At 42.0% G+C, this 20,420-nt stretch overlaps 1 protein-coding gene across 4 annotated transcripts in view; it reads left to right on the forward strand.

Annotated features, from left to right (window-relative positions):
* ORC1 (origin recognition complex subunit 1) overlaps window positions 1-20,420 on the forward strand; it is a 30,668-nt gene that overhangs the window by 3,998 nt on the left and 6,250 nt on the right. For 2 of the 4 annotated variants that reach the window (XM_073896752.1, XM_025871615.2), the window contains 13 exons: window positions 1,915-2,014; window positions 2,648-2,775; window positions 4,670-4,848; window positions 6,011-6,329; window positions 12,021-12,390; window positions 13,326-13,430; window positions 14,016-14,211; window positions 16,383-16,480; window positions 17,091-17,192; window positions 17,622-17,793; window positions 18,398-18,505; window positions 18,792-18,941; window positions 19,632-19,751. In XM_073896752.1, the coding sequence (XP_073752853.1) occupies window positions 1,920-2,014; window positions 2,648-2,775; window positions 4,670-4,848; window positions 6,011-6,329; window positions 12,021-12,390; window positions 13,326-13,430; window positions 14,016-14,211; window positions 16,383-16,480; window positions 17,091-17,192; window positions 17,622-17,793; window positions 18,398-18,505; window positions 18,792-18,941; window positions 19,632-19,751 (2,142 nt within the window). In that variant the 5' untranslated portion in view covers window positions 1,915-1,919. Of the gene's footprint in view, window positions 1-1,900; window positions 2,015-2,647; window positions 2,776-4,669; window positions 4,849-6,010; window positions 6,330-12,020; window positions 12,391-13,325; window positions 13,431-14,015; window positions 14,212-16,382; window positions 16,481-17,090; window positions 17,193-17,621; window positions 17,794-18,397; window positions 18,506-18,791; window positions 18,942-19,631; window positions 19,752-20,420 lie in introns of those variants that run through there. The other 2 variants (XM_025871616.2, XM_073896753.1) reach the window with 2 other exon arrangements.

Below are 20,420 nucleotides of genomic sequence, written 5' to 3' on the forward strand. Positions count from 1 at the left end.
ATTCAGACACTTACTTTTACCAAAAGCTTATTGGATATAACGAATCCAAATTCATTTTTTACTGGAGCACAAATTTTTTATTTGTTTTGACTCATGAGTCTTTGCTCTTTGTTCATTTCTGTGATGTACTTAATTAAAATTAGATTGATTTTAATACTACCATGTTGTGAATTATATAGTACTCTTAATGTTCTTTAAAGCAATCATACAGGCATCATTTCTAAGCTGTGTATTTACTCATGACTTTTTTCTTTTTGCTAGTTTCCTCAAAGTGTGCTAAAAAATACCTTTTTTAAAAGCAGAAAATCTTCTAGGTCAGAATGTTCCCAAGTAGAGAATAGGACATAATGCTATTGAACTTCAGGAAACAAGCTTGTTTAATCAGGATGTCAATATGCTAGTAAAGTTCTGTTGTTTTCAACACAGACTGAAATTATTGGTCCATCTATCAGTAATTCAGAGTAATTCTGTCAGACGGATTAAAGAAAAAAATTCTTTAACCCTGATTTTGTCAAATTTTAGCTCCATAAAAACAGCATTTAATTTAGAGAAAAGATTTATTATCTTAATTACTTAAACTTAAGATAATAAATTGGCATTATTATTAAGATTAATAGATTGCAGTTTTCAAATTGTAAAGAGGCTTGTCAGATATGCTTGGATTTTTCATTCACATTTGTTTTTGTCAGTAAAAGTGTCTCTTGTTTTCCCCATATACTTTAATACAAGAATTTCTTTTCAGCTACTCATAATCATTGATAGCTGGGGCCTGTCAGCTGCAAAGGAAAATACCCCTTTCAACTGCCAGAGTGGTTTTGTTTTTGTCTTTAATGTAAGTGTAATGATACACTTGATAAAACCCATTGCTGTTCCCTTAAATGCCTCTTGCATGTTTTTTCCTCTATCCCTTGGAATCCCTCACTTAATTTTATCTTATCAGGGGCGCCTGGGTGGCTAAGTTGGTTAAGCATCTGCCTTTGGCCCAGGTCATGATCCCAGGGTCCTGGGATTGAGCCCCACATCGGGCTCCTTACTCAGCGGGGAATCTGCTTCTCCCTCTCCCTCTGCCTGCCTTTCCCCCTGCTTGTGCTCTCTGTCTCTGTCAAATAAATAAAATCTTTTTAAAAAATAAAAAAATAAATTTTATCTTATCAGTAGCTACTTACTCTTCAATATTCAGTTCAGAAAGCCCCTGTAGGAAGCCTTTGCTACCTGAACAGCCACAAGACCTGGTCCTCTAACTTGCAGTAGTCTCTCTGGCTCCATCTCTTGGCTCTTCACACTATTAGTTGTCCTTTAGTGCATTGATATTTTATCCCTATCTCTATTACAAGTGTTATGAAGATATTTACAGGGGCACCTGGGTGACTCAGTCGTTAAGTGTCTGCCTTCAGCTCAGGTCATGATCCTGGGGTCCTGGGATCAAGCCCCGCCTCGGGCTCCCTGCTCCGCGGGAAGCCTGCTTCTCCCTCTCCCACTCCCCCTGCTCATGTTCCCTCTCTCGCTGTGTCTCTGTCAAATAAATAAATAAAATCTTTTTTTTTTTAAAAGATACTTACAATCATGTATCACTGTCTTTTAGTTTCAAGTTGTTAGATGTTTAATACTAACAGATGTTTAATACTAACTAGCTGCCTTGCAGCTAGTAGGTACTTCTAAAAATTTAGTTTCTTTTCCTACATATTGACCCTGCATAAGAAGAGGTAAGGCATAGTACAAGATATATGTAGATGATACTAAATTGTCCATGTTCAGTCTTAATAAAGCTTGACTTTCCTCAAAGAAAATGTTTTCTAAAATCTGTGGGAATGTAGCAGGGGCAAAAGAGAAGGCTGAACTCATTGAAGTCAGGACTGTGTGCTAGAATCCATCAGAGCATTGTCATGTTAACTCAGAGTAGTGACTTTTACACAGGAGCCATGGCATACTACCCCACAAGGCTGAAGACCAGACAGACTTATTCGTGGGTTGGCAAGCCATTGTTGGATCAAAAACTACGCTACCACACCTACAAGTGAGTGATGGACTCTGTTGGTTGTCGTGGAAATAACAGCTTCTCCATACTAAATTGTTAATTACTTGTATCCAGCCTGTTCTAGTTACTACAGATTGAGAATTAAGGGACAATAAATATGAATGGATTATAAGGAGGGGTTTTATTTGATACAGGATGATAGCATAAATATAGCAGTGATAGAGGAAGACATGTCAAGTTAATAAAATTTGGTATGTATGATGATGCTGTATTTATTTAAAGTGGTTTCTTTGTATTTCTGCATGATAACGGTAGAATTCGCCATTGTTCCTATGTCCTCTCAGCCCTAGAGGTCTCTGAAAATTTTGATACTGTTATTGGGCAGCTTTCATGCTTTGGGAAGCCTTTGTTCTTTGTCAATAACTGAGAGAGATTAGGGTTCATTTTAAGGCCTCTGGATTAACCATTCACACTAAAACCATTCATTCAACCCATTTCATTTCTTCTTGCATATGACTTTATGGGTGAACTGGTTTCCTAGTAGGAGACTTGGTCATCAAAGAGATACTATTTAGGAGATTTTCCAGTTGGAAAGCACTTTCATTTGCCCAGAGGGTTTGAAAAGCTTGGCCCACCCTAAGTGATTTCCTAACATGTTTCTCTCCATCCTAGAGAAATGAATGTCAAAATGGAAGGTGGTCTGACTGAGATTCACATCCAAGTTGGACAGTTTGTGTTGATTGAAGGGGATGATGATGAAAATCCGTATGTTGCTAAATTGGTTGAACTATTTCAAGATGGTAAGTTTGGGGCTGGAATGAAAACCATTCCTTATCATGAACAATTGGGAGCTGCAAGATTTCTGATTGCTGATTTCTCTGTTCACAGCATCATATAGGGTGTGAGCCCTAGACTCTGATGTGGGGTCATTTAAGCACTGGGTGAACCCTCTTACACTTAGTAAACTTCTTTACTCATTAGAGCAGTATTGGGTAAAAGTGGCATTGGGGGGATTCAAGAATTTAGCTTTGCCATTATTTTTAGGAGTGGGTTAAAATGGTCATTAAGGCAGGATTTTTGGAATGGACAAAGGATGAATTCAAGAAGAAGGGGGAAGAAAAAAATAGGTGATTTGCACTATCATACAGACTTGTTTTAATTTTAGCATGAGGAAGTTGGGGGAGAAATAGGCTATTTGCACTATAATACAGACTTGTCTTTTTTTTTTCCTTTTAATATTTTATTTATTTATTTGAGAGTGAGTGAGTGGGGAGGGAGGGTCAGTGGGCAAAGGAGAAGCAGACTCTGCTGAGCAGGGGCCCTACAGAGGGGCTCGATTCCAGGACCCCAGGATCATGACTTGAGCTGAAGGCAGACGCTTAACTGACTGAGCCACCCAGGCACCCCCAGACTTGTCTTTTAATTTTAACATGAGAAAGTTAGTGATGGATTTTGCAAGTGTAACTTCTTTACAAGGGAGGAGGTAAGCTGGATTGGGAAGGTGTATCAGTTGATGTTCAGTCAGGAACACAAAAACACTTTAGGTGTTTTACCCATGGGGACCTGTGCATAGTGTTGAAAAGGCTGGAAGAACAAAAGGTGGTATTTCCCAGAGCTCAGTAGGTCCAGAAAGCCATTACTGCCTCTAATGCTGGAGGAACAAAAGGGAAGGTAGAGCCTGCATGTCTGCATTCACAGCCCTCAACTGATTTTCTGAGCTTTTAACCCTTTGCAAAGCAGAGAAGAGTGCAGGAAGGTGGGAAAGGGACAGAGTTCTAAAAGGAGGATGAAGAAGAAAGATAATGGAAACTACACTAAACTGTGTCTTCCAAAAGCTAGGAGGGGAATGATGTGGCAGTTATACCTGCAGCAGTTTGTATGCCTAAAAGAAGGAACTGATAGGGTGAGTGGATGAAGATGTTTTACATTACAGAGATAGGAAGGATATTTGACAAGTAGGGAGGAAAACCTCATCAAAGGAACAGCCACCAGGGGGAGCACATCAGCACTGTGGGCTTTGTATTTGAGATACGGCCTTTGTGTATAGATTTTGGAGTCTTTGTGTGGTGCTCCATTGGATGGCTTCAGTCTTTCTCTGAAGAGAGCCGGGGAAGAGAAGAGGTGATGATGATGTTGGCGCTAATGAGTGTATGTTCTTTCACTTGGACCTAATGCTGGTACGGTGTGATGTTAACGGTATATTGTAAAGATAAAGCTAAAAATTGCAAGTGTATGTTTGTCAGAAGTCCCCTCAGTAGCTGATGCTCTAATTTTTGCCAGGATTTTGTTTTGCTGCTTTTTGGTGGCTTCTTTATAATCACTAATTTGCAAGATGTGTTCAGTGCCTGTGATTAGAATTTCTCTCAAATGCCTTTTGTAATTTCTCTAATGACTGCTAGCCTCATTAGGAACTGGAGCAAAGTGAGAAGGACATGGGTGCTGGGTGGCGTCAGATTGCTGCTGGTTGGTCCTGTGACCTTTGACAAATTTTGTAAGGTCCCTGTAACTTGATTACTTTGCCTGTAAAATGGAGACAGCCATAGTACCTACCTTATAGGGTTAATGTGAGGATTTAAAAATAATGTTAATCAAGTATTATCAATCAAGTGCTTAGCAGTGTCTGGCACATATGAAGTCCTTAGCAAAATGATCTTGCATTTTCTTACACCTCCTTTTTTCACCTATCCCTCCTAGATTCTGAACCTTATTCTAAGAAACGTGCTCGAGTACAGTGGTTTATCCGATTCTGTGAAGTTCCTGTCAGTAAACGGCATTTGCTGGGCCGGAAGCCTGCTGCACAGGAGATATTTTGGTATGATTACCCTGCCTGTAACAGCAACATTAGTGCTGAGACCATCATTGACCACGTGCAGGTAAGTGATGCCTTGATACTCAGGTTCTATTTTGAAGGTTATTTCTGGCTGCCTCCTAAACTGCATGACCTCAGAAACATTACTGGCTCTAATTTACCCCACGGAAATGAACTTTTTCCTGTTTGTCATCTTTTCTGCTTGCTGCCTACTTCATCTCAACAAATATTTATCAAGAACACTTACCATGTGTTAGGAACCTCCTGGAGGAAGTGACATTTAGGTTGTGACCCGAGGGATGAGCAGGAATTAGCAAATGAATCTCAGTGGGAAATTAATTATATTTAGCTGTGATTGTGGCAGGCACAAAACATTGTGAGGCTGGGTACACTTGCTTAAATGAGGACTTCACCTTGAGTAGATCAGTACAAAGAGAGTTAGTTGTTAAGGGCAAACTTATATTATGGGATTTTGTGATAAATCAGTTTCCAGTGAACTGTAGGATGAATGGAGACACTGGTTTGGAGACCAAGATACAGGTTATTTCTTGAGCTACTTCAGGCCCCCAAATTAGGGGATTATATAATGATATGAAGTGTGGTCCCAAGTTTGGTTTAACAGTAGGGCAGAGAGAGTTAGGTCTGGTATGACCAGTCAGATTTTTCCAGTTTATGAGCCCAGCATAACATATGCCTCAAAATAATTTGTCTCTGAGTTAAATGAGTGAAGGAGCAAAAGGTAGATATAGAGGTTGAAGGGTCACTTTAGAAAGGCAGAGAGGGAAGAGGGTATTCAGGCAGGAGCATGGTAGGGGAGATGAGCAGGACTGTGACTAGCCAAGCTCAAAAAATGATGGAAGTCCATTTGGAAGATGTACTGAGCACTCAGGAAGTAAAGTGGGGCCAGATTTTCGAAGGCACCAAAGACCAGAGTAATAATCAGATCTTGCTGTAGCAAGAAGCCATTACAGACTTGAGCAGGGGAGCATGCTTAGAGAAGTTGTGGAGAAATTTGGTATGAGTGAATAGATTGGACTGGGAAAGGAAGCAACGTGGGGTATGGATATCATACCTCATAGCTAGGAATCTGGAAATATGCCGTATCTATGCCTCTTTAGTTTGGGAAGAGTGACATTCCAGGTAAGGATGCAGACGTAAATGCTTTTTAATCATAGCTCTCATGAAGCATCCCTTGGCTCATTTGGTTCTCACTTCTTCCTATTCAGGTAGTAGCTTTAGGCCCAGATGAAGTGATACCTATGGGTCCGAAAAATGAGAAGACGCTCTTTGTGAAACTATCCTGGAATGAGAAGACATTCAGACCACTAGCCCCAGAACTCTTTGCAGAGTTTGATCAGCCACAAGAAGGCAGTCCTAGGCACCAGAAGCCTGTGGGAGCCAAGACTAAGGGCCTAGGAAGCCCTTCTTGGACCACAGCAGAGCATGCGATCAAAAGGATTGAATCAAGGCACTCTACCTCCAAATCTCGCCGAACTCCTTCCCATCCTGTCACCCCAAAGGCAAAGAAGAGACTGGAGCTCAGTGGTATGTGTGAGATGGGTCACAGTGGGCAATACTGAGACTAAAGGAATATGATAAAATATTAACAGGTGCCATTGTATCGAGTTAGTGCCCCAGCAGGCCAGGTACTGAGCGGACGCATGTTGAAATACACATAACAGGACGCCTGGGTGGCTCAGATGGTTAAGTGTCTGCCTTCGGCTCAGGTCCTGATCCCAGAGTCCTGGGATCGAGTCCCCCATCGGGCTCCCTGCTCAGCAGGGAGCCTGCTTCTCCCTCTGCCTCTTTCTCTCTCTGTATCTTATGAATAAATACATAAAATCTTTAAAAAAAAAAAGATACACATAACATAAAATTTACCATTTTAGTCATTTTTAAGTGTACAATTAGGTGGCATTAAATACATTCACATTTTTGTACAGCCATCCCCATCATCTTCTGAAACGGAAACTCTGCAACCATTAGACCATAACTTCCCATTTCTCCATCCCCCATCCCCGGGTAACCACCACCATTCTGTTTTCCTGAATTTGACTACTCTAGATACCTCATTTAAGTGGAATGATTATAACATCATATTAGTTTCAGGTATACTACATAATAAGTTGTTGACATCTGTCACCATACATAGTTACAAATATTTTTTTCTTGAGGTGAGAACTTTTAGGATTTACTTTAAGCAACTTTCAGGTGTTCAATAACAGTATTCTCAACTATAGTTGCCATTATAACTCCATGCACACTGTATCGTCATGACTTATTTCGTAACTGGGAATTAGTACATTTTGACTGCCTTTATCCACTTCACTGACCCCCTGACTGGAGATCACCTATCTGTTCTCTGTATCTATAAGCTTGTTTTTTTGTTTGTTTAGATTCTAGGGATGCCTGGGTGGCTCAGTTGTTTAAACATCTGCCTTCAGCTCAGGTCATGATCTCAGCATCCTGGGATCGAGTTTTGCATTGGGCTCCTTGCTCAGTGGGGAATCTGCTTCTCCCTCTGCCTGCTGCACTCTCTGCTTGTGCTCTCTCTCTCACTGACAAACAAATAAATAAAATCTTTAAAATTTAGATTCCACATGTAAGTGAGATCATACAGTATTTGTCTTTCTCTGTCCTGTCTGACTTACTTCATTTACACTTGGTGTAATGTACGCAAGGTCCATCCATGTTGTGCAAATGGTAGAATTTTATTCCTTTTTTGGCTAAAAAATATTCCTCTGTGTGTGTGTGTTTATCTTTATCCATTCATTCTTTTTTTTGTTGTTTTTTTTTAAAGATTTTATTTATTTATTTGACAGAGAGACAGCGAGAGAGGGAACACAAGCAGGGGGAGCGGGAGAGGGAAAAGCAGGCCTCCTGCCGAGCAGGGAGCCTGATGTGGGACGCGATCCCAGGACGCCAGGATCATGACCTGAGCCGAAGGCAGGCGCCTAACGACTGAGCCACCCAGGCACCCCTTTATCCATTCATTCTTTAATAAACACTGCAAGTTTCCATATTTTGGCTATTGTATATAATGCCGCAAGTGGGTGCATATCTTTTCAAATTAGTGTTTTCATTTTCCTCAGATAAATACACAAAAGTAGAATTGCTGGATTGTATAATATTTGTTTTTAATATTTTTGAGGACCCTCCATACTGTTGTCCACAGTGGCTATACCAATTTACATTCCCACCAACAGTGCATGAGGTTTCCTTTTTTTCCCATATCCTCACCAACACTTATCTTTTTGATAATAGCCATTCTGATAAGTGTAAGTTGTTATTTCGTGGTGGTTTTGATTTGCATTTCCCTGATTATAAGTGACACTGAGCATCTTTTCATGTACCTGTTGACCATCTGTATGTCTTTGGGAAAATGTTTATTCAGATCTTTGGCCCATTTTTTTAATCTGCTTGTTTGGTTTTTTGCTATTGAATTGTATGAGTTCTTTATATATTTTGGATATTAACCCTTATCAGAGAAATGATTCTTAATATTTTCTCCTGCTCAGTAGGTTGCCTTTTCATTTTGTTGATGGTTTCCTCTGTTGTGCAGAAACTTTTTAGTTTGATACAGTCCCACTTGTTTATTTTTGCTTTTGTTGTGTTTGCTTTTGGTTTCAGATCCAAAAAATCATCTCCAAGACCAGTGTCAAGGAACTTACTGTGTAGGTTTTCTTCTAGGAATTTTATGGTTTCAGGTCTTATATTCAAATCTTTAATCCATTTTGAGTTGATTTTGTATATGGTGTAAGACAGTTGGTCTTTCATTTTTTTTTTCTTTGCATGTGGCTGTCCACTTTTCCCAGCACCATTTATTGAAGAGACTGTCTTTTCCCTATTGTATATTCTTGGTTGCTTTTTTGTAAATTGACTGTGTAGGTGGGTTTATTTTAGGTCTCTATTCTGTTCCACTGATCTATGTGTATGTTTTTTATGCCAGTACCATACTGTTTTGATTACTGTAGGTTTGTAATATAGTTTAAAATCAGGGACTTTGATGCCTCCAGCATTGTTCTTCTTTCTCAAGATTGCTTTGGCTATTCGAGGTAAAATTTCTTTTTAAGGCTGAATAATGGTCCATAGTACATATATACCATATTTTGTTTATCTGTTCATCTGTCAGTAGACACTTGGGCTACTGTGACTATTATTGCTATGAACATGGGTGTACAAGTATCTGCTCAAGTCTCTGCTTTCATTTTGAGTATATACCCAGAAGTGGAATTGCTGGGTCATACGATAGTTATAGTTTTAATTTTTCTAGGAACCACCATGCTACTTTCCACAGCAGCTGCATCATTTTACATTTTCATCAACAGTGCACAAGGGTTCCTATTTCCCCCCTCTTCACCAACTCTTGTTGTGTTTGATAGTAGCCATCCTAATGGATGTGAGGTGGTATGTCAGTGTTGCATTATTGTTCCCTAATGACTAGTAATGTTGAGCCCTGTAACTTCGAAAGCTTTACTACTAAGGTGACATTGCTTTTGGATCCTTAGTGGAAGAGATAAGAAATAAATATTTTAAAACTCTTAAATTCATACCGATACTTCTCATCTGTACCATAGGGTTCTTCCCCTCCCTCCTGTATTCCGTAGTTGTATCTCCCTTCTTCAAGAAGAACCCTGGCTCCCAGGAGCAATCCTAATAGACACAAAGTAGTTCACCAACTGCTATCCCAGTCCAGTAGTTCACTTACCAACTAAAGTTCAGAATTTATTTGCAGTTCTCTATGCCTTTAGATTATATTCCACTGAGGGAGTAAATTTAATTGCTTTTTTTCCAATGATGGTTATATCATTGGTGATATGCAGTTATGTTCTTTTATTTCTATTTAATTTTAGGGCCTCTCCCATCTTTGGTTAATTTTTAAGCATGTGAAACATTAAAATAAGATTCAAAGCTATTTAAAACAAGCATACTCAGGATGCCTGGGTGGCTCAGTCGGTTAAGCGTCTGCCTTCAGCTCAGGTCATGACCCCAGGGTCCTGGGATCAAGTCCCACCTTGGGCTCCTTGCTCAGCGGGGAGCCTGCTTCTCCCTCTGCCTGCCATGCTCCCCCTGCTTGTGCTCTCTCTCTGACAAATAAATAAAATCTTAAAAAAATAAAAGTGTACTTAGAGAAGCCCCATTCCTTTCTTTGCCTTTGTACCCCGTTTCTGTTCCATTTTTGTAGGTAATCAATTTTGTTTCTGGTTTATTTTTTCTGTGTTTTTTGCAAAAATGAGCAGATACATATGTATACACACACAGACATGCACAAACATGCATATAATTTTATTTTTCTTATCCAATAGAGTAGCATACTGGATATATCCTTTTCATCATACTTTTTTCACTTATAATGTATGTGAAGCCACTCCATGGCAGTTTGAGAGCTCATTCTCATCCTATTATATATAATTAGTCTTTCTGAATTCTTTGTGTATGTGCCAAGTTTTTTGGGTATAAGTTATCTGTGTTCTTGATAGCTCCTTAGTATAATGGGTATTTAGGAGCTGAATATAAACATGTAAAACACTGGGAAATACCAAAAGATTACTAAAGAAATAATTGGCAACATCACCTTTTAGAAATAAATGGCATTATTTTTTGACTATTGATTTTACAGGACCTTGAGAGTTAGGGTAAGAAATCTGGACTTGACACAGTTATGTAACTAGAGGAGAGAGGATATGATGAAAATGTTTTAGATTAATTGTTTTTAACAGAAAGGGGAAAATGAAGTATGAGGGAGACCAGGACATTAGGACATTTTTATATTAATCTAGACATGAGTTACCCTCATAGTCTCCACGTTGGTGCTAGATGACTTTCTTCACTTTATCTGCAGCTAATCCCAACATAACCACATGCTGTGACTAAAGTAAATGCCTCTGTGCCCAGTGCTTTCCTGCCTTGTTGCCTTCACTCTCATCCATCTCATCTATTCTCCCTCTATATTCCCCCCTCCCCTTTCAACTCTGTTGGAATCTTGTCCTTTTTTCAAGGTCTACCTCAAAAGCCATATTTATTAGCACTTAGGTGCTTTAGGACAATTTTGCTTCATATTATAAAGATTTATTTATTTGAGAGAGCAAGAATGAGAGAGAGAGAGAGTACATGAGAGGGGGGAGGGTCAGAGGGAGAAGCAGGCTCCTTGCTGAGCAGGGAGCCCAATGTGGGACTCGATCCTGGGACTCCGGGATCATGACCTGAGCCTAAGGCAGTTGCTTAATAACCAACTGAGCCACCCAGGCACCCCTTTACTTCATATTATAGACATTGATGTGCATCATCTCCCCTGTTAGACTAAAGTGTCTTATGGATGGGGACCAGGATTGAGTCTCAATTTTTTGTTTTCTCCTATCACCTGGGACATACCCTTCCAGTTTTACAGCTTTACATTGATATCTGAATGAATGACTGGGTTCCTGGTACCTTTGTCATGGTGAGAGGGACAAATCCAGATGTGGGTCTGTGTATTCACAGAACCCATTTGATTGCCTCCGGGGATTCATCTCTTCTCTATTGGCAGATAGAATCTGAGTTAAAAAAAAATCTAGGTCTTGCTACTCAAACGGAGCGACTGATAGAAATTCTTTCAGATGCTGTTGAGTGGGGGCTGAGGGCTTGCAGTATCATCCCTGGTTAAGCATTCTTTTGGTAGATTACTTCAGGGAAATTGCTGAACATTTATCCACAAAAGCTGATTTAACAGTTGACTTATGGTTCTAACTAGGAAAATCACCCTGAAATTTAGGAGAGATAAAAAATCTAAAAAGCAAGCTAGCTTGGGGAAAGAAAGCTAGCTAGCTTGGAGCAATTAAAAATATGAGCAATTCATGGAGCGCCTGGGTGGTTCAGTTGGTTAAATGTCTGACTCTTGATTTTGGCTCAGGTCATGATCTCAGGGTTGTGAGATCGAGCCCTGCATTGGGCTCTGTGCTGAGTATGGAGCTTGCTTAAGATTCTCTCTCTCTTCCCCTCCCTCTGCCCCTCCCCCCTGCTCATACATGTGTGCTATCTCTGTCTCTCTCTCAAAAAAATAATAATAAAAAAATAAAGTAACTGGCCCTAGAATACAATGAGGCAGCACTCCTTTTCTTTTTTTTTTTTTAATATATATGGGCAACTTATGTGTTTGTATAACTTCAATGGATGAATTTAGCTCTAATGAGATTGAGATTGTGTATAGTGCTTATTATAAAATTCATACATTGTCTGAGGTGATTTCTCTTTGATTAGGTCTCCCTAGGACACCCAGCACTAGGATTTCCCAGCAGAATTCAGGGGCCTTGTTGGATTCTCCCGGAAGAAGTAAACGAAAAGTGGCCTTCTCTGAGATCACCTCACCTACTAAGAGGTCTCAGCCTGATGGACTTCATACCTTGTCTCCAGCTCTGAAAGCCCTACAGAAAACTGGAGAGATTCAAAGCTCATGTGCCAAGGATAACAAGAAGGCATCACCTGACTGTCACAGGATCCTGAGAACCCGAGTCCCAGCCTTGAAAACCACAGAGACTAGTGAGGAAAGAACACTTACCCCTATCAAAGGGGGCTGGAAATCCTCGGCGGTGCCTTCCGTGGTTCTGAAACCGGAAAACATCAAAAAGAGGTGACTGGGGCGTTACCCTGCCTCCCACAGAGCAAACTGAGCTCCTTTAGGTGATGTGACATGTGTGGGACACAGCTGCTCAAGTTAGAGCAGCAGGTCTCAAATCTGACTGTTGTAGCATCACCCGGGAACCTTTCCAAATTACAGATTTCTAAGCCTTTTCCCAGACGTAGCAAATCAATCTCCAAGTGTTAGGCCCAGGAATCTGCATTTGGAAATGCTCTTTGAATGATTCTGATATACTTGGCTGTCCTTTTGGAATCACTGCTCTAAGAGATAATTTCCCAAACCTGGATTGCTTCACAGCCCTGCTATGGCTCTTTGCCACATGTTAACACTCACTTTCCTAGTGTTTTTTGTTTTGTTTTTTTAAATTGGAAACCATTCTCAAATACATAAAGTACAAGAAGATAATGCATCTAGAACAAACTTTGCAGTTTGACACGAGACAATGTTTGTAAATAATGGGCTGCACAAATAATGTCATGACAAGACAGAGATTACACATTGCTGTATTTCCTGCTCAGCAACTCCAGCACCTGGTGCATAATAGGTTTGCTTGGTAGATGCTTTGTATTGAATACAGAGCTGCGTTTCTGCTCACCTTGAGCCTAGACAGTAAATCCATCAATGCCTCAGAAACGGAAGAGGACAAGAAGCTCTGTCTGGCAGAAGTACATTCTGATCTCTGGCTTGGGAGGTCTTGAGTCTGATTTGAATAATAAGCTTCATGTAAACTTTATCTTTGGTTTTGAGTGAGACTTGAATTATAAACTTTTTGGCAAAGTGTGATTAGTTCCCTCCAAATCCAAATCCCTCCAAAGTAGCTGTAACAACAGTAGGAGCCAGTCAGGCTACCTGACTACTTCCGGTGCCCGCTGCTGATTCCTAGCGCCCAAAACTGTTTCTCATCACCTTGCTGTGATATCTTGCAGGGAGGCAGAAGAACCAGAAGCTCAGGATGAAACTACCTCTACCCCACATCGGATCCGTAGGAAGAGTTCTCTCTTGACTTTGAATCGGATTAAGCAGCAGCTTCGGTAAGCCTATTCTTAGCAGGCAGGAAACGTTCATCACTGCTGTCTATGATATCCATAATCTCAACTCTTAAAGCCTCCTATGTTTCTTGTTTGTTATTTGCTATTCCATTAAATTTGCTTTTTACTTGGTATGTCTGGGGTTATGTTAATTCTACATAAATGTCACAGTTTGAAAGGGGCAAGAAACACTGTCCTGGGTTCAGGGGGCTCCCGGGGACCCTACTCACACCCAGCAAGACTGTTAGTGGAGTGCCTAAAAGCATGAATTTTGATTCTGGCAACTTGGATTTTAACCTGAGCTTTGTCATACTGTGTAACCTTGGGAAGGTTACTTCACCTTTCTAAGCCTCAGTTTCCTCTTCTATAAGATGGGACTGATAATACACAAGTCACAGGGTTGTTGAAGGATTTAATATAATTAAGGCCCTTAGCAGAGCATCACAGTAGCAAGGGCCCAAGAAGCAGAGCACATCCTATATTACTTGGTTGCAGGAAAGACTCTAATATCTCTAGTCCACAGTGACCGATCAGGGAGCTTTTTATTTAGATACTGAATATCAGAAAATAACGTGTCCCACCATTCAGGTTTTTAGGTAATAGTAAAAGTGACCAAGAAGAGGATGAGTTTCTGCCGGCAGCAGAGATTTCAGACTCTGGCAGTGAGGAGGAAGAGACTTCCACACCGCCCATTCTAAGGAGAACATCCAGTAGGGTGTCCAAGAACCTATGCTCTTCCGTGAAGTCATCCTTACAGACCCCCTCAAAGACACCAAAGAAAACCGTAAGGCTGTTTTAGGTTTGTTTGCCAGTGAAGCATCCTTCTCTTAATTTTAAAATTGTCATGGCTAAGGTCACACAGTCACAGCTGGATTCTGAGCACAGGTCTCTCATACTCAAAGTTATTCCACTTGGAATATTCATAGAGGAAAAGATCTAAGTGAACCCTAGGACTGAAAATGAATCCAGTAGCAATGATTTTGAATCCAAGTTCCTTTTAAGATACAGAACCAAATAGCCAAGAGCCAGACTTCCTGAGGGAGGGGCGAGATCTGGCTCCTCATCTTTGCATTTCCCACAAACGCTAGCAGAGCTCTTTATGCGTAATCTGTGTAGCCAGGGTGCAGGGGTGCAAGAGCCCCTGGCTCCAGGGGTTCCAAACCGACGAGGTTTGGCCACTTGCTGCTGACAAAATCCAAAGGCAGAGAGATGAGTGGTGGTGAAACAAGAAAGTTTATTTCAGTGAGGCCACCCCCCGGGAAGACAGTGGACTAACCTCTCAAAGACTCTACAAAGTGCTGAAAATACTTTTAGGTTGTATAAGGAAAATGGGACAAAGGCGGTTGTGTACATGCTGGTGGGCAGTAAAGTCAGGTCCATCATTGTCTTGGGGGTCAGTCCTGCAGGGTCTTGCTGGCACCAGCGCAGTGGTTATAGCTTGAGGGGTAGTGGGATGCCTTGCCCACATTAAGAGATAGGCTGGAAAGAAGAACTAAATCAGAAAGTACAGACTAAGGTCCAAATGGCAGTAAAGTCCTCTTTCAAGTGCTCAGTGCGTATCAGATCTCCAATCCAGGGCTGCCGTGCTGTTTCTCCTGCGCCATTTGATTCACCTGAGAAACGGAGCATGACTGAGGTCTTGGTGAGGAAATGTGTAAAGTTAAGAGGGAAGGGGTAAATGGACATCTCTTCTGCTTCCTGTGGAATTTTAGCAGAATGTTGAACCTATTAAAAGAGGGTCTTAACCATGTTCAAATATGTTTGAGAAATGTTTGGATTACACAGTTAAATTGATTCATTGTCACAGGAGTTCTCAGGGCCATTAATTTATTAATGTTATTGTTACCTTCCTAGAGGTTATTAGTGTATGAGTCTTTGATCAGGAAACTCTTCTCCAGGAGCATATTGTTTTTAGAAAATGCCTATTTAATAGACTTTTTCTAAAGCTGATCTCCGTATTTCCATATCAAGAAAAATGTGATTGGGCTGAAGTCAAAAAAGACCTCTGGGAAAGGAAATCAAATAGATCACCTTTAGATTAGTGATAATCTTATCTGGAGTTTCTCATATGCAAATAGCTTACCAAGGTTCTGATTGCATCTGCTGGGTCCCACCCATAACAAGGGATATTAGGGTGTGATGGCATCTTTAGCATGATAAAGGTCAGAAGTCCACCAAGGTTTTTGATACCTTCTCAACAAAGTTTTGGTAGTCCTTTCTTGTTTTCTCCAATGATAATAGATAGAAAACTATTAGGGTGTAAGTGCTTTCTAAAGCCCGAGGAAGAAGTGGAGAGGCTCTTATTACTCTCTAGCCTGGAAATCAAGAGGGTGGGGAGGGGACATGCCCCCATGGAATTGAGTGCTTTGTGGAAAGAACATGAAGATGGGGTAGCAGACCTGCTCTAGAGGGCCAGTAGCAAGAAAGAAAAGAGACTAGGGCTGTCAGCCTAGACTGAATAGTGACCTGGGGCTTTGCAGTGGAAAAATCTGGTGATGTCTCTCCAAGTCTGTGGATTACGGAAGTGCTGAGCTGAAGTTTGACCATATTTTCAAACAAATCTAGAGGAGAAGCCTATGAATCAACCTCGGTTTACGCCTCCTACCCTACTGTGTACTGGGCAGAGTAATTAGGGTTTCTTAATTTCTTGTCTTTCAGGATAATATTTTACTTTTCAATAGTATTTAATCCATACTTCATTCATTCTTTACTCAGACTGACATTGTTTTCAAATCTCAGGACTGTGTGTAAATTAGAAAAAAGAAATTCTGTTTGGCCTGTGAACAGTATTTGTAACATGAGAGAGGGAGAGAATCGTACTTTATACAGAAAGGCACTAAGAGGTATTCACCACTTCTTTTATCAGGTCACCATGAATCAGATTTGCTGGTATGTCCTGGGTGGTGTTTTGCTTTGGTTTTTTCCTTCTGAAATATGTTCTCTTTTTGAATACAGCCCAAGCCTAGTACGCCACGCCATGCCATTCCCCGGATCCCCAGCCGAAACCTGGCTGCCCAGGAGCCAGCCAGCATGTTGGAGGAGGCCCGGCTGAGGTGACACTGCTCGTGGGCCCCTGTTAGATAGGCGGAAATGGGTCTGCTTTCATTCACATCGAACAAGGAATTTGTAGTCATTCATGTACATAATAAAGGTAGAGAGTAAAATGAACACGGGTGTTGAGAGAGAAGAAACCTTTCAAGCAGTGCCTGGGTGAGATAATGTGGGCAGGTTCTCGAGGGAGTGACCTAGGCCACTGCCACCATTTGCCCAGGGACAGAAGGTGGCTGATGGATCAGAGCACTGCTTTTCCATTATGGTGCCCTTTAGAACTATGCGGGAACTTTTTTAAAATACGTAAGCCAAGATCTTCCCAGAAAACAAGTTGATAAATCAGAATCTGTTATGGGATGAAGGCTACCCCTGTAATTTAGGAAAGCTCCCCAGGTGATTATGTACCCTTGGTTAGAACCTATCAGTTGGGTAATTTGGGTGGAGAAAGGGATTATGAGACCAAATGAAGAGATTTGAGAATGAAGGCATTCCTGTGGATTTGTAATTGAAGTTTCATAGAGAAACGATACATAAGCTTTCCCCATTTGTTACTGAGTGGACGGTGAAATGTTTCTGAAGTCCTCCTTTCCCCTTATTTATCACCGATCATAGGCTGCATGTTTCTGCTGTACCTGAGTCTCTTCCCTGTCGGGAACAGGAATTCCAAAACATCTACAACTTTGTGGAAAGCAAACTCCTTGACCGTACAGGAGGGTGAGTGATGCTGAGGCAAACGGGATGGTCTGGGGAGAAGGCCCCTGCTGGCGTACTACCTCAGGTGTCCCAGTTCAACTGAAGGGCCTTTTCCCAGCATCCGGAGAACAGGCAAAATTGTTGCTGAAGCCTGAAGGCTTCTAAAGCAGCTTTTGTTGTCAAAGTAATTCTCTAGGAAGAAAAATTTTGTCATTCAGAGAAAATGAAGCTGGTCTTCTTCTTTGCATACAGCATTGCTTGTACAACGAATGATTCTGTGTAACCAGGTCCTGCTCTGATTAGCTTCCAAGGATGGTCCTTACTGCCCCCACCTCCGCATTTCAGGGGTCTGGGCCCTTCCTTCACACATCCTCCTGCCGCTAACTGGGTGGTGATGGTGTGAGGCAGCTGGCACGGACTCAGCCCCTGGGTCCTCCCCTCTTGCCGCAGGTGCATGTACATCTCCGGGGTCCCAGGGACAGGGAAGACCGCCACTGTGCACGAGGTGATACGCTGCCTGCAGCAGGCCGCCCAAGTAAATGACATTCCTCCCTTTCAATATGTCGAGGTAAATGGGATGAAGCTGACAGAGCCCCATCAAGTCTATGTGCAGATCTTGCAGGTGAGTAAAGCTGTTTGAGAATTTTGGAAAATAGAGTTTCTTGGTGGCATATTTCTGAAAAAGGAGAGGTTTTGTGCTTATTGAGATGTTTACAATGTGCCGGGCATTGTCCTTTGTGTGAGGTAGCAAGAGTAAAGAAGGCAGAATTCCTACCCTCAGGGACCTTAAAGTCTAGGAGCTGGGCACGAATTATTGGAAGCCAGGACTTATTGACATGGTGAAACCTATTGGCACACAGGAGGCCCTGTGGCCAACTATGGAAAACAGATTAGAGGTCAGCTGGAGTTTGAACCTGGCTCTTGTATTCATTAGTGGTTTTCTTGGAACAAGTAATGTCCAGTTATAAATAGAGTCATGCAGTAATGATTTTGGAGATGCTTCTGGGACCCGCTTGTGGCTCACTTGCATTTCAAACACAGACTTTATCATCTCTTTTGGTGCCTTCTCTTCTCCTTCCAGGTTAAGGTTAAGACCAGAGTGGAAGGCAGAATTTAGGATACCAAAATCCTCATACTAAATTACTTCCTCTACTGCAAATTTAACATTAAGCTCAGGAGAGTAAAATCCTTCCCGTTTACCATACCTGCTTTTCCCCACATTGCAGAAGCTGACCGGCCAAAAGGCAACTGCTAACCACGCGGCAGAACTGCTGGCAAAGTGCTTCCTGACCCAGAGGTCCTCTGAGGAAACCACCGTGCTGCTCGTGGATGAGGTAAGGAGGTGCCCCCAGGAAGACCGGAAAAGTGGCGTGGTGCTTGACCGTGGCGTTCCAGGAGCAAATGCTGGGTTCAGAGGGAGGTCCTGGCTGCTTTCTCTCATCCCTCATTCTTCTGAGCCTGTTCTTCAGTGGTGAGAGGCCTGTGTCCGTTGATGTCCTTGCTGCTTTCATGGTGGGACCTGAGAAGCACAGGCAGCTAAAGCGGTGGTAACAGGTCTTCACTCTGAGGCCCTGGCTCGGTTCTGTGGCTAATCCTGCATCTCTATCCCTTTCCTGGCAGCTCGACCTTCTGTGGACTCAAAAACAAGATGTACTATACAATCTCTTTGACTGGCCCACTCACAAGGAGGCCCGGCTTGTGGTCCTGACCATTGCCAACACGATGGACCTGCCAGAGCGCATCATGATGAACCGGGTATCCAGCCGACTGGTAGGTCCTAGGGCTGCTCTCAAACCATTCTTACAGACCCATAACCTGGGCCAAGAAGTTCTAAAAACTAAATACACAGGAAACTAAAATAAGTGGGAAAAGTATAAAATGTGATTTCTGAAATTCCTGTAATTAAATATGTCACCATTGCATGATTTTCTGCAAACACATCTTGGTGTTCTGCCACCTGGGTACTCTTAAGCTGCACAGAGCCCTGAAGGTCTAGTTGTTTATTAAACGCATTGAAGCACTCGCCCCTCCCAGGCAATGTTAGATGCATGGAGTACAGCAGGGAGCAAGGCAGACGCCACGGGGACGTGGTCCTTCATCAGGGACTTAGAAGCTTGTCGAGTGAAGCCAGGAGCTGAGCCTGTGCTTACTGCAGAGCCGAAGATGCTCCCACCCGCTCTAATTAGAGCACCTCTGCCTTGATCTACTTCTGAATGATTCTGGGAGAAGAAAAGTTGTCTTCACCAAAACAAGAAATGACTTGAGCACCACTGCCACCCTGCAGGAGACCGGCAGCCGCTGTCAGCAGTGAAAGGAGCTGGAATCCTGGGTGGTCTCAGGCTGGACTGTGTAACCTGTTCCATGGCACTTGGAAATCAGGCTTAGGGACCTGAGGGTGGCTGTGCAGCAGCACTGTCAGAGTGGTTAATTAACTTGTTCTCCATTGTCTTGTCTCTCCAGGGTCTTACCAGGATGTCCTTCCAGCCCTATACTCACAGCCAACTACAGCGGATCCTAATATGCCGACTCAGACACGTAAAGGCCTTTGAGGATGATGCCATCCAGCTGGTAGCCAGGAAGGTAAGTCACCTTCGGGGAGCTCCTACTTGCACCTACGAACCAGGCAGCAAGTCTTGTGAGCACCTGCCAGTGTGAGGCCTTGTGTTGGGTGCTCTGCGGATGAAGAGAAATTTAGAAAGTCCTGTAAACATAAATATCAAAAAGTAGAAACAAAAGTGTGAAAAGTTCTTTAACTTTCTTACTGTATAATTAATCAGCAGGTTATGAGTATGGTGGGCTTCTGTATAAATGAAAATGAGTTGATTCGGGGCGCAGGCAGCTTTGTATAATGAAACGGGCAGTAGAGGCAGTTGAGTAGCAAACCTGGCTCTGATACTTAATAGATATTGGAAGCTTAAATGGAAGTTACTTAACAACTTCCAGAGCCTTAGTTTTCTTCTCTGAAAAATGGAAATAATAGTATCTACTTCATAGGATTGTTCTGAGAATTAAACGAGATCATGTCTGTAATGTGCCTCGCAAGGTGCACACTCCAGGATAGGTGTGAGGTATTGGATCCCTACATCCTCCAAGCTCACTGGGAGAATTGCCAATCGAGACTATTCTCCAAGGCTGCTGAGGAACAGAAGTGGGTTAAATGTCTCAGCTTCAAGCTGAATGCAAGAAACCACACATCTGCAGTATTTCAGCACTTAAAGGAATTAGAAATTTATTTCTGGTTCTTCTTGC

The sequence above is a fragment of the Callorhinus ursinus genome, unplaced genomic scaffold (assembly GCF_003265705.2).
Source record: "Callorhinus ursinus isolate GAN/ISIS: 27379988/994484 unplaced genomic scaffold, GSC_fseal_2.0 scaffold9, whole genome shotgun sequence".
Lineage (NCBI taxonomy): Eukaryota > Metazoa > Chordata > Mammalia > Carnivora > Otariidae > Callorhinus > Callorhinus ursinus.